The sequence below is a fragment of the Spermophilus citellus genome, assembly GCF_964194105.1.
Source record: "Spermophilus citellus genome assembly, chromosome: X".
Taxonomy (NCBI): Eukaryota; Metazoa; Chordata; class Mammalia; order Rodentia; family Sciuridae; genus Spermophilus; species Spermophilus citellus.
Window position 1 is genome coordinate 19,285,386 of NC_138190.1, and position 14,586 is coordinate 19,299,971.

The 14,586-nt window shown below is 35.9% G+C and overlaps 1 protein-coding gene across 2 annotated transcripts in view; it reads left to right on the plus strand.

Annotated features, from left to right (window-relative positions):
- POLA1 (DNA polymerase alpha 1, catalytic subunit) overlaps positions 1 to 14,586 on the plus strand; it is a 296,467-nt gene that overhangs the window by 183,257 nt on the left and 98,624 nt on the right. For both annotated transcript variants that reach the window (XM_081276741.1, XM_081276742.1), the window contains exon 35: positions 8,716 to 8,832. In XM_081276741.1, the coding sequence (XP_081132867.1) occupies positions 8,716 to 8,832 (117 nt within the window). The remainder of the gene's footprint in view (positions 1 to 8,715; positions 8,833 to 14,586) is intronic.

A 14,586-nucleotide genomic window follows, 5' to 3' on the forward strand; every position in this document is an offset into this window, starting at 1 on the left:
GTGCATGGAAAGTTCTCAGCAGTATCTGCAGTTTACTAGTAGCCCCTGGTCTATTAAAACTGATGTGCCGCATTTGAGCCCATTGCTCTCGGTACTTGTGAACCCCTCTGGCTGATGATCTAATAAAGTGCTCTTACTGGACAATCTCTGATCAGCTACTTAAAAAGGAGGCTGGGGGAGGGGGCAGGAGGCAGAAGCCTCACAGGCAGTCAGACTTGGTGCAGGCCGGAAGAGAGGAGAGTGGCTAAATAGAAAGGGTTGTCATGATGATCTGTGCTAAGGCATTTTTCATGGGGTTTTGGGTTTTTTGCCCCAAACCTTCCAAACTGTATAGATCACCTTTTTTTTTTCTAGTAGGAAATCCTTATTTTATTTAAAGTTGGATAAGATTCAGAGTGTCTTTTTGAAATATTAAAATCCACCTTGCATTTGTTTCTTAAGTTAGGGGCATCCAGAAAATCTATAATCATATGTTTATGTAAAACCAAAAGTTTCCCATGTTACTACCAAAGATCAGATGGATTTCATCTCTTTTCAGTCTGGCAGAGCATCTGGGGCAGTAAATTTTGGAGTAAGGGGATTCTTCTTTTTTGTAATGACCACCTGAAAAATCAGTTCTCAAAACTTTTGAGAGTGTGTGAAAATGGCATGAAAGCAAAGCAAACCTTAACAAGTTTGTGGGTTTACATTCTGCATCACCTAGCAACCCCCTGGCTCAGCCAGATCTCTTGTCTACCCTTAGTTCTGTTTGCAGACTATTCAAACGGCCCTTCGAAACCATGAAAGATATTCAGTTTCATTAGTACCATTCTCAAAGAGAAAATAATTAAAGTTAAATGAACAAACATTGCCTGGTGATGGTTTGAACTCCTTTCTGATTTTAAGATGGCCTTTGTGGCAACTTCATAGAAAATTCAGTTTTAACATTTGTTGTTAGTTACCCAAAGGCATAACACATTAAACCATACTAGCAAATACTAGTCTACCAACAAACAAAAAGTAAAAACTACTTTTAGCTGGATTTAAGCAAAGAGCGAATCTTTTGGTAATAAGGGTCTAAGCATACCCTCCTGATTGAATTTTTTATTTGATTCTTACCCCAGGACATCTCAGTTGATCTGTGTGCACACTGAATAAAGGCAGGGGAAAGGGCGTGGGGAATAAGGCACCTCTCTTTAAACTGATTTATTACTTACCTTCAGAGATTTCTCCATCATAAAGATCATATTCCTATAAAAGACTTTGCATTTTAGTGAGTTGCTCAATAACTGATTCCAATACCAATAATACCTGCCCTGCCACTTTTTACTTCTTATGTGATTAAGCTGACCTATTTTTGAAATTTTGCCTTTAGTAGGAGATTTTTTTTTAAAAAATGGTATTTTTTTCTTGTGCCCCCCCCCACCATAAGGATATTCCCTGAAAATTCATCTTGGCAATAATCAAACATGGGATACAGCTCAGAATATTTTTCAGATGTGTTAGTGATTCAACTACAGTGAAAACTCTTGGCAAAAATGGTCTCTTCTTTCTTTAATAATAGTTTTCTGATCATAAAAGCAGTATATGCTTGTGGTGGAAAATTTTAGAAAATATAGAAGCAGAAGAAGAAACCACCTTAATACAAGTGATGGCATTTTTGAGTAGTTCCTTCCAGTCTTTTTTTCTGTGTTCAAATTGATGAAACTGAACCTTGAATTTATGTTTAAAGTTTATTCACTATCATGTGTACATAGCTAAGGTGGTGTTTTTTCAAGAATAAAGTCTTGAGAGGCAGGGACAGTGATGAAAGTAATGAACAATTTTTCTTAGAGGTTTCATCACTAAAATATTGATATATGTACCAAAGTAACCATTTTACTGTATCTCATTCCATTTTATTCTTTCCTCCTTTTCCTTGTTGAAATGACTATATGCCTTCACTGACACATCCACTTATAACCATTCTTATTGGAAAGTTGGACATTCATCGCAGTTGGAATATTACATCCCCAAGTCACTTGTAGCTTCACATAGGGAAAAAGTCTTTTATGAAAAGATTTGTAATACAATAGAGATGAATGGAATGTGGAGAGGAAAATGCTTTCAGTTTCTCATATAAAGTGAAAGCAGGGTGGCTATGAAATCTTGTGTTCTTATTATTTGTATTTTGTTAGATCTCTAATATCCACAGTACATGGCTGGGTTGCATGAGCTCTTTGTGCTTTGTTGACAGTTGACAGACAAAGCAAAATTATTCCTGAAGGAAGGTACTGTGTACTTAGTTGTGACCTATTATAGCCTAAGAATGTAGCTGGCTTTTGAGTTGGATGAATAGGGAGAGTATTTTATAGAATAGTCTTGAATATACTAAGAGAGATTTTTAGCTGCCCATACAGAAAGATACATGTCCTCTATTGAACTTTTTTCCCCCCAAAATGTAATTTTCCATATAAAGTCATTTTAAGTATGTTTTTCCCAGTTGCTTACATGGAGACAATTTTAACTGTTCTAATATTGTCCTACAGTGGTAAAATACAATTGCTGGTAATTGTTGGCTTTCTGTGCTCACAGTATAGCAGGAGAAGATGGCTTGCATGGGGCTCTTTAATGTACCTCAGGTACATCTTCTGATGCTCAAGCTCTGATCGCAAATTAAAATAGCAAGACTATGGTATTGGATTTGATGTGAGGCAAAGCAGACCAAGTTGCTAATTTATCATGTAATATACAATTGCTGAGGTTGGAATTTGTCCACTTGTAGTGCTATTCTATGTGTTTAAATGAGGACTGCTGTTTGCATCTAACCTATCATAACAGTTTGGGAGTGCTCCATTATCCTTTCAGCAAACTGATGGCAGAGTCTGGTCTTCGCGCAAATGATAAGATCAATAAGTTTCAAATAACTTGGATGAAATGACATATGACTGCTCATTTAAAGAGATATCTAACTTAAAAAATCAATTTTAATAATATTTAAAATTCTTACATTGACCGACAAGGCACTTTCCATTTCTGTTTTGTTTGATAATTTTGTTTAAAATATTTTTGTATTAACTTTGGTGAATAGTTAGTTTATATATTTATTTTTCCTGATTTTTCATCTCCTACCCTGGCACCTCTCTGAGACTTAATAATCACTCTTCGACATGCCAGCATGTTACAGTGTAGAAGATTTAGCTTTAAAAGCAAAATTATGTTCCTGTTAAAACTTCCCCTGGAGATCTTAAGGAAATTTTCTCCCCGTTTTGGGTGCAAATGTGGGTCAGAAAGCAATTTGTTTTTTGATATTTCTGGAAATCCCAAATCACAACATGTCATTCTTCAAAAGCAGCTGTGGGCCCATACTGTGCACTATCTATAAGAAGACCCATTTTTTTTTTTTTTTATACTGGGGATAATTCCGTGACAGAAAAAATGTGGCTGCAAGGGAACCCCAGGACATTTATAAATGCTTTTGGGTGAAAAGAGAGTCTGATATTCTTGGAGTGCATTATAGTTTGGGGAGAGGTGTAGTCAATGGGCATTAACAGACACTAATAATGATATGATGAATTCTGAAAACACACATATGCTAACACACCTTGTCCTGTGACCCTTCCTCTGCATTCCTGGAAAGCCATTACAATTTGAACTAAATTATGTATTGTGAAAGAACTGTGTTGTCCCTTGAAAATTCCTGTGAATGCTAAAATAAAGCAAAGACCACCTCCTCTTCCCTCACTTTATTCTGCCACCTATAACTTCAAATCAAGTATAGTTCTATCAGGAACAACTTAAGGAAATTTTCACTTATGTTGACTACATAGATGTAATATTTTGCAGCTAAATTGAGAAAGTTCCACCTAATCATATCATTTATCCATTTTGTAATAACATCTGCTGGAAAATGACCAAGCTCTCTCTCTTGGTTACAGTAGCGCACCTTTAATGTGCATTGTCAACTGTAGTTCTCCTGTGATCTTCCTCAAAACCTTTACTGGACATTTTTGAGTTTTCTTATTTGATCCTCTGAACAACCTTAACAGAATAAGTATTTTCACCTCCTTGTTTATAGATGAAGAAACTCTCAGGGAGAGTAGACTCAGGGATTGAATGGGTTTGGTGATTTACACAAAATGAGAGTACAGTTTTTTTTTTTTTTAATCACCTCAGTTTTGCAGTATTCACTGATTGTGAACCTTTTCCCTAGTGACTAGGAAGGGCACTACCAGATTCAAAGCAGATCATTCCCCAGGGACTGACTGACCAGTTAAGGGAGATAAAACAAGATGTTAAGATAAGGTGGTTAAGAGACAGTGCACAGCAATGTGTGCTCAGTATCAGATGTGATAGAGGGAGAAGTTCCTGTGGGTTGGAGAAATCTCACAGAAGAGGAATGGAACTGATATTCAAGGAATAGACATTCTAAACAGATATTCTGCTGCATGAGCAAAGATAAGGAGGTGAAAATGGACAAAATGTAACGAGGACTGTGACAAAACCAATTCAATGTGGAAGAGAGTTTTGTATTGAGAATGATGAGTTTTAAAGACTTGAAAACCAGACCACCAAGTTTGTTCTTTACTATGGAGGGTATACAATTAGATGATGGGATGGGGATCCATGGAAAACTACACCTGGCAACTCTTTACACTGGGTGTGGGAGAGAAAAGGGCTGGGGGAACCAGGTAAGAGAGTACTGCAGTAGAACAACTTCAGGTCTATGTCTGGTGAGGTTGATGGTAATGGGACTATAGGGGAAAGATGAGTGGACAGAAATGGTGACTGATTGGGAATGGGAGAATGACCCACCATGTATTGAAGTCCAGAATATGAAAACTACTGTGAATTATTGGTTTTTTATGAATTTTAGACCCAAGCTTTATTATTTTTCATAAACTTGCTTCTTTGCATTTTATTTTATTGATTCTGCTTATTAATTTATTCAAAAGATATTTTTGAGGGCCTACTATGCATCATATTTCCAAATCTGGATGATTTCTCTGTGTATACATCCCTCTAAAAATACAGATGTACACAAATAAGACAGTTTGTGTTTAAGGTACAACTACCAGGAACGCCTCAGTTACAAGTGGAAATCGATCCCTTTTTAGCATGTGCAGACAGAAACCATTTTAGTTGAGGTCTCAGAAATATAATTTAGCAATCAGAACCAATCAGTATTTGACACAATTTTATACACAATGATTTTAAGGAATTAGTGATGCTGAAATTAAAGCAACAGGTGATAGAGCTTTGCATGTTTTGGTAAATGTTTTGCTATTGGACAGCTATCTTCACCTCTTTTGAACCTTCTAATTATAAACCTGATGAGGTAGGCAACTGAAAATTTAATGGTCTTATTCCTCTTGGTTATGACAATTTGCATGTAGTGTAACATAATAAAACAACATATTTGTATGGCAGACAACCTTACAATGATCCTAGAGATTTTTATTAAAACCAGACCTTTTTTATAGGTCAGGCTTCCATTGACTTGGCATTTTTGTTCCCCAAAGCAGGAAATGAAAATATATTTAGTTTTGTATTTATAAGTGATAATTCAAAGTGAATTTATACAATATTCATATTTTTATTTGCTTTGTTTCTGTCACCCTTAAGAGGCAAAAATTCGCTATGAGATCTTGTAATATTTGCACCATCATGGAATACTGTCAGTGACCTGGCACATTGATTTTTAACAACACAAATGTTTCTTAGAGGTTAGATTTAGCATGGTTGAAACATTTGTTGAGGGAACAAGGGGTTAACCAAAATGAACTAGACCAAATTGAATTGAAGCAAAGCATATATTGAATATGATTAGGGCCTATTTCCTCCATAGAAGTGTTTTGTTTAAAATACACCACAGCCAAAAGCTTAATTATCAAAATAAAACAAGAGGCATAAAGAGTTACAGGCTTCTAATATTTTTTTTCAGCCCCAGTTCCCTTCACACAGTTATCAGCATGTTTAATTTCCATGCATAATAGCACTAGTTATTGTTGTCATTTGTAAAGGGAGATTAACAGATAGTAAGTACAAACAAACCCAAATAAGCACTGAATAGAGAGGTGACAAAGAAAAAAAGACCTCTTTAATGTTAATTATAACTGGTAGGAAGTCTAGACAAATTATATTATCTGTTTTCTATATGATTTGAAAGGACATTTAGTTAGTAACTCTGTCACAGATAGAGTTAGGTATTTGCTTTTAAAAGCAGGTGAAATGACAACTTAGCATCTCCTTGGTTGGCAGCTCACCCAGTGAGTCCTGAGGTTATAGTAAATTGATGGAATCAAGTTTCAAAAACAACTGAAAAGAACTTTAGTTTTTGGAACATTAAATTTTAAAAACTAAAAAATGATTTTCACTTCCCAGTTGTATTCTAGTACTTGATAATTTGTCTCAAAACATGTTAGTTATTACCTGTCTGTTGCTAATTTTGAATATTGTTTAAGATTGAATGAATTATATCTATGGTTGGCATTGTTAACTGACTCACATATTCCAAAGTAATATAAAGCCTCATATATCAAATATAATGTAACAAACCCAAATGAATGATAGAGAAGTGGTTCACTCCTGTATTTTTCATATGTGGTTTGCTTGAAGTTTACTGTTTATTATTATGTCTTCATGGGTAATTCCAGAAACAACCAGTCTTACCTTTAGGGTTTATAATTACATTTAAAATTTAATACCTGTTTCTGCTGACAGCTCCACTATTCCCTACTCTATTCCCCATGCTTGAACAGGCTAAACCAAAGTATCTTATTTCTTTTCTCTTTGTATTTCTGTGTGTGTGTGTCTGTTTGTCCCCACCCCCTCCCTCCCTTCCTCCCACCCACCCATGCTGGTATATTTTGGTGAGGAAGAAAAGAAAAAAAAGATAGGAACCTAACGTGTGCTAGGCAAACTCTCTACCTCTGAACTGTACCCCCAACCTGTTTCTTTCATTCTGATGGGCCAGTTGTGAGTTGCACTCTTGACCTAACAGCTTTTTTTGGAGGAAACATAATATATATATCATTAACTGTACATGTTAATTGTAAAAGTATCAGAAATATGAAAATGTAAATTTCTTCAAATTTAAAAAATGTGGTTAATGGGCCCTAGAAATTGGAATAAATAGTTGCCTATGACTCAGAACCACTGATTCTTTATTCTGGTTCATGGTCTTTTATTGTGGTAGTAGTAGTTTGTTTCAAACATAACTCTATCCCGTCTCTATATTGTTTAACCTTTATACTCAGTACCAAGTTGTGTGGAACCAACTGTAAATTCTAATCAATACAGAATTGCTCTTAGTCTTATATGTGTATAGATCATGCATTCCTATTTAGATTATAAATTCTTGAAATTCTGTGCCAGAAGCCCCTTTGCTTACTCCCCACAATATTTAATATAATTTTGGGCATATATTAGAAGTTTCATAAGGACTCATTGAGACTCTCCACCTGCAAATTTCAAATTAAGTAGTTTAACTTAAAATAGTTTAGCTTGTTGAATGAAGATAGGAATGAAGTTTCTATGAATGTATTGACTAGATTAATTTAAGATTCTTTAAAGGTAGCATTTTTTAAGTCAAAAAGTTCTACTGTGCCCTTTCTTTTTCTTTAAAAGCCTTAAAATGGAGCCAGAACAACTAATTCTTGGTACTTTACCTTGAGTTTGGTTGTACCTACTTCCAAGGAGAGCCTATTCCTGAGGAATGAGTCAAGCAAAATAACAGTGAATGAAGGCATCCTTTAGATTTGCATTAACACCACTTGGAAAGTAGACTAAAGTATGTAACATAATTAAGCAACAGTCATGTGTATACTGCTCTTAACAAGGGGGAAAAGATAGGCTATTCAGGCTAGAAATAGGGAATAGGGTCATGTGTTATGGATTACACAGCATAACTCTTTCTGGTCTCCATTCTTTGGTATATATAATTCTTCTTGCCCAAGTTATCTTTCTTCCCTTCTCCATCTGTGCAACATCCACTCACTCTTCAAGTTTAGAAGTTGTCATCTCTCAAAATGCTCCAAGATTTACAGATGGTCAGGTCATTACTTGTCACCCTGCAGGTGGAACTGCCCCGAGATGAGGGCACATACCTTGCCCGCCTTTATTATATCCCAACCCCTCACTTTACACTCACCTGATTATGATACCTCTGTAGCAAACCTCTAGAAAACAGTGACCCTTCAAAGTTGTCCTTGAAAACATGGCAGCCAGTTCTATGTTTCCAGAGAATATGTATAGAAGAATCTGTTTTAGTTTTAAATAAACAAATGCTTGCTCTTATTAAGTTGTTATTTTGCACCAAGAATAGTTCTAAGCACTTTTGTGTGTGTGTGTGGTATTGGGGATTGAACCCAGGGTCTTGTATATGCTATTCAAGCCTCTACAACTGAGCTACATCCCCAGCCTAGTTATAAGCACTTTTATTGTTACAGCAATCCTATAAGGTAAGTACTCTTGCCGTACCCATTTTACAGAGAAGAAAACTAAACACAACAATTAAGTAATTAAGCACCTGGCACTCAGCTATTGGGAAGGTCATTTGTTTCTATGCCTTACACTCTTGGTAATGGGTTTAGCGCATGAATCTTAACATGTTTAGAGAGAAAGTTAACTAGAACTATTTTAGAATCTCTAAGAAAGTTTTGAATAAAATGAGTTTACCTTAATAACAAAAGTGTTTATTATTTATTTTTGTTGATGCTGGTGATAAGACTGAAACTTTTTCTTTTTTCTCTCCAGGGCTGGTTGATATGTGAGGAGGCAGCATGTCGCAATCGAACTCGGCATCTTCCCCTTCAATTCTCCCGAAATGGTCCTCTTTGTCCAGCATGCATGAAAGCTATACTTAAACCTGAGGTAACAGTCTCATAATTCTAAAGAACTATATAGAAGGGGGGCTGTTTGCCCATCTCTTAGCTCTGGGAAGTAGATACTATATATTTGCCCTGTGGAGACACCCTACTACCAAACTCACATATTTTCATGTGCATCTGAGGGATAAGGTATATTCCCATTAGTGACTCCCAATTGGGGAGTAGAGAGTCTGGAACCTGTCTAGTAAATGAGATGCCTTCCCTTTGTTGCCCACTTTGAATATCATGGATCCAAGCAGTATTTTCCAAACTAGTAGGAAGATACTTCACAGGTCTTCCGAACAGAAACTATTTTATGATCAAGTACCGTCTAACAGAGGCTGAGCTTGCCAAAATGAAATAGCCCATTGCAGATCTTCTCAGAACCTGTAATAAGATAATGTGCAATCTCTTATTAATATAGGGCTATAACACTTCATTTTCCAAGTTTACTAGCCCAAGGATTTGGAAGGTTTTGGTGAGAAGATGATGATATTTGGGAACCTGATATTTATTTACTTATTTTTTAATGCAGAGGCAGGGGTCTGCAACCAAGTTTTGATTTGAAATCTTCACTGAAAAGGGTTTATATACAGGCTAATTTTAGGAAAATATTTTCTTTTAAAGTTCAAATGGCTTTTTATTTTAATTTTAAGATAATATAGCATTATTTTACAAAAATTGGCAAGAAGTCAGAAATGGCAAATAGCTACTACCATTGCATATTCCCTTGTTCTTTTGTATATCTATAGGGGTTTTTTTTATTGGTTATAGTCATATTGAAAATATGCTTTTATATTTTATCATTTGCCAGTCATATTTCTGTGTTGCTACTTCATTTGCAGTACCAAAAGGCATAAACAGAATTTAGGAGTATGTCTCACTGGAACTTGAGCACGATTTCACTTGCCTGTAATCCCAGTAACTTGGGAGGCTGAAACAGGGGGATCACAAGTTCAAGGCCAGCCTCAGCAACTTAGCAAAACTCTGTCTCAAAATAAAAAAAAAAAATAAGTAAAAAGGGCTGGAGATGTAGCTTAGTGGTAAAGCACTCCTGGGTTCATTCCTAGTACCAGGAAAAAAAGAGTATTTCGCATTGAATATTTTCAGCCTGAAAATTTTATGATAAATATTTTCCTGCTTAAATGATTTTTTTCTTAATTTAAAATGTTTCTTTAGGGCAATTTTTTTTGTACTGGGCACTGAACTCAGGGACACTTAACCACTGAACTACATCCCCAGCCCATTTTTTTTTTTTTAATTTGAAGCAAGGTCTTGCTAAATTGCTGAGGCTACTTTTGAACTTGCAATCCTCCTGCCTCAGCCTCTCAAGTGGCTGGGATCACAGGAGTGAAAGACAAATTCTTATTAATAGTACATATCAAGGTGCCTAAGCATAACACAGTCATGATTCCTATGGCCAAATTGCTTTCCTAATGGGTTATACCAATTATACTGTATACCAATACTTTATGAGTATATCAGTTTTGCCATAATCTTTCCAGCATGTGGATATTATTATACCTTTACTTTTAACTAATTTGATAAATATTAAATGTTTATCATTAAATTTTATATACCTTTGATAATTAGTGGAGTTTTTTTTAAAATGTGGAACATGAGAATTAGCTGTCATAGTGAACTCTTTTTATGTCAGTCTCATCTTGAGACTTGCATCAGCAGGAGCAAAAAGAGAGAGAGAGAGAGAGAGAGAGAGAGAGAGAGTGTGTGTGTGTGTGTGTGTGTGTGTGTGTGTATGTATACACACACACACGTACATATATGTATAAATAAAATGACTCATCAATCCAGTTGTAGGTTCTAGGGGAATCACCTTCTTGAACTGGTGCTGCCTTTGAGACTTTAAATATCTAATTCATCAAGACAAGTTTAATGAAATTGAATTACTTCCTAGAAAGTCAGCCAGTTTTGTGATTCCATTTTTGGTGAGAGAAGGTAAAAGAAAAATATGTAGTTGTTAGATTGTTACACTTCTGATAAATATTAATGATATTCCTGTTAGTGGTTTAGTATATCAATTCAATTATCTTTTGTGATTTATTGTCTTTTTTTTTAAAGAGAGAGTGGGGGAGAGAGAGAGAGAGAGACAGAGTATTTTTTGATATTTATTTTTTAGTTCTCGGCGGACACAACATCTTTGTATGTGGTGCTGAGGATTGAACCTGGGCCGCACGCATGCCAGGCGAGCGCGCTACCACATCTCCAGCCCCTTATTGACATTTTATAATGAGTAAACCAACACCGGCATTTCAAAGTGACTTGTGTTTTTCTTTATATCTTTGTCCTTTTGAAAACTTGACATTTTAGGCTGATGTTTATCACGGTTATCAGCTGCACTTACCAGGGAGAAGATTTCATAGATTAGCTGTTCAGGGCATGACCCTCTGAAGTAACTCAGTTTCACAGCATCCTGATTAGTGACACTGTCCTTAGCCGTTCCTCATGGGGACCTTAACAGTGGTATTCTGCTCACTTTTCTGTACTCTATTTCAGTTGCTAATGATGAATGAAGAATTTTTCAATTCTATTTGTAAGGTTCCTGAACTTTGCTTATAGGAGTAAATATGTATCTTTCCAGAGTCTCCAAAAGAAGTTAGACAAGGGACAGAATCATTGTAATTACCATAGGGTTTTCTAAAGCATGTATTTTACAAGATTATGCTCATCTGGGTCTTAAGCTCTCAGTTGCTTAATTAAATAAACACCTAACTATCCTAGGCACTTTGCTAGGTGGTGGGTATATATTATTAATGAACAGGATATTTCCTTATTTATAAAATTAGTTTAACATTATGTAGATTGTATAAAATGGAAATCTGTGGGAAAAAGAAGACTTATGTAAATTTTTATTTGGACAAAACAGCATACATTCCAAATACTAGACTGGTGGGGACTTGAAATATAGTGTTCAAGTTTGTGTTGGTAAAGCATTAACCTTAATGTGTTAGTCTCATCCTCACATAATAAATCTATTCTCATTTAGTCCTGGGTTGCAGTTGACTTGAGTGCTGTCCAGAATCAACTTGAAATATGAAAGCTGTCTCTCCTTCTGGTTCATGTTGCCAGTGTTGTGAGAAGAAAGGTGAAGCAGTTTTGTTCCCAGAGTTTTAGACATGTCCCTTCTCTTCTCAGATACTTTAAATATTTATCTATGTATTAGTAAAAATTTTTAAGCTCATGAGAATTTAACAGTATACAAGCTACTGCTTGTTAAAATATTTTGAGTATTTTCTGCTATTTAGGAAGCACCTCTAAATACAGAAGTGAAAAAAAATTTTGATGCATATTTAAGTTACTAAGTCAGTAGGACTCTTTTTTCACACTGGTGATAACTCTAGGACTTACCCAAGTTAGACAATAAATATTTTAATATCTCTATTTTAAGGACATGTTTTTGGCTTTTTAATGTGGCCAAATGTGTATGTGTATGAGCTAAACCACAGGGGAGTCTGTATTATGTAATTCACCAAAATTAATCTTTCATTGTAGAACTAAGACTTCAAACCAAGTTGAACTTTTTCTCATTAACATTTTTACTTTTGATGTGGAGCTGAGAAAATGTCTACAGTGACTCCCTGGGTCATGGTAAAAATAATTTGTGAAATTATTTTGGTGGAGCTTTTTGTTCAGCTGTTTAATCAGCTAAGTTTCTGAGAAAAGTACAGAAATGGCTTCCAGTCCTACTTTGGGACATTCCTATGGTTTCTCACATGATCATCTATTGTAAAATTGATAAAAATCTGTTATAACAAATTTACCATTATATGACTTCTGTCCTTCAATGGAAAGTAGCAATTATGAATTTATAATTATCACATTATAATTTCAAAATGACTATAACTGAACAAATTATTGATTTGATAAGTAAGGGAGGGATGGTGAGAATGTCTCCAAGTTACATGGACAGTATCTTATTTCCACATAAGAAGAAAACACAAAAATAAATGTCATCTATTTAGGTAATGAGTTGTACAGGCAGATAACCTTAGAACTATGATAGAAAGTCTTAAACATCTTTTTCTGAGTCATTGGTACTTCTCCAGTAGAGAAAGGGGTTTGACCATGAAGGGTCTTTTTCATGATTTTGATGTGGCTTTTTTGATGCAAGGAGATTACTAAGTTCTGTATACAGCTTCTTTTACCACCAAGTAGGTACTAGCCTTTTTTTAACATAGTTTTTTATGCTTTTTTCTATCATGGTGAAATTCATATAACATAAAATCATCTATTTTAAAGTATACAGTGCAGTAGCTTTTAGTACACTCACAGTGTTGTACAGCTACCACCTCTATCTAGTACCAAAACATTTCATCAACTCAGATGAAAACCCTGTACCCATTAAGCAGTTGTTCTTTATTTACACCTCCATCTAGCCCCTGGAAACTACTTAACTGCTTTCTGTCTATTGATTCGTTATTCTGAATATTTCATATAAACAGCTTCTTTCTCCTAGCATGAAGCTCACCCATGTTGTAACATGTATCAGTATTTCATTGTTTTTGTGGCCAAACAATATTCCATTTAACAGATAGGTATGTTTATCCATGCATCCATTGATGCATATTTGGGTTGCTTCTTTCAGTGTATTCTTAAAAGTTTATTTATTTTATTTTGCATGAGGTAGAAAGGTCTTGCATTTGGCCTGAATTTGTGTCTTGTGGCTTACTCACTGGTCCTACTTAAGCTGAACAGTATTTTACGAGGCTAGGCTGATCTCTTCCTCTATCCTTTACTTCAACAAGCACTTATTCTGCACCTGTTTTAAGCCTGTTGTATGAATTTGTATCCTGATGAAATGAGGAATCCAAAATTCTATGCAGGACTTCAAGTATTCTCACTAGTGCTCATATGGAGAATAACAACCCTGGGAGCTGGGGATGTGGCTCAAGCGGTAGCGCGCTCGCCTGGCATGCGTGCGGCCCGGGTTCGATCCTCAGCACCACATACCAACAAAGATGTTGTGTCCGCTGAGAACTAAAAAATAAATATTAAAAAAAAAAAGAAAGAGAACAACCCTGCCACTGCCACCTTTTTTGGTAGTGAATTTCATTTGCGTTTCTTTGGAATTTTCTGGGCATCCATATTCACATTGTGTTCTATTTTGAGCATTATGTATACTAAAACATGTTTTTCAGACACAAAGAACACAAATTAACTTTTAATACATGGAAGAAATCCAGGTGCTGACTATCCAGGATTGCTCTCGTGGCTCCATAGTGTCATTGGGGCTGAGACTCTTCTTGCCCTTCACTGAGTCCATCATCAGCAGTGCCAGGCTTCCATCCTCAAGGTCACCCCATGGTCCAAGGAGGCTGCACAAGCTCCTTCAGGGTATCACAGAGTACAAAATGGAGAAAGGGCTGAAGGGCCAAAAGGATGTACCTTAGCTAATTCAGTTCTTTAAGCAGTTTCCTAGATGTCCCACCCAACACTCCTGTTTACATTTCGTGGGTCAGAAGTTAGTCATAGGGAGATAACGGCTCTTTTATTTCTAAAGTGGAGGAGTAGACTGGGTATTGGGGGCCAACCAGCACTCTTTGCAACAGAGACCTTCCAGTGAACTCGATTAAATGTCCCCTTGCTGGTCTCGGCCCATCACTGTCCTATTGTCATTTTTTTTGGATTCTGGTTCTTCTGTGTGTCCAGCCTTTTGGCTTCTGCAGTTTTTGATGCTGTGATTAACCTTCTCCCTGTTGTCTTCTCTAAAATATTGATTAAAATGTTAAGGTACATTAAT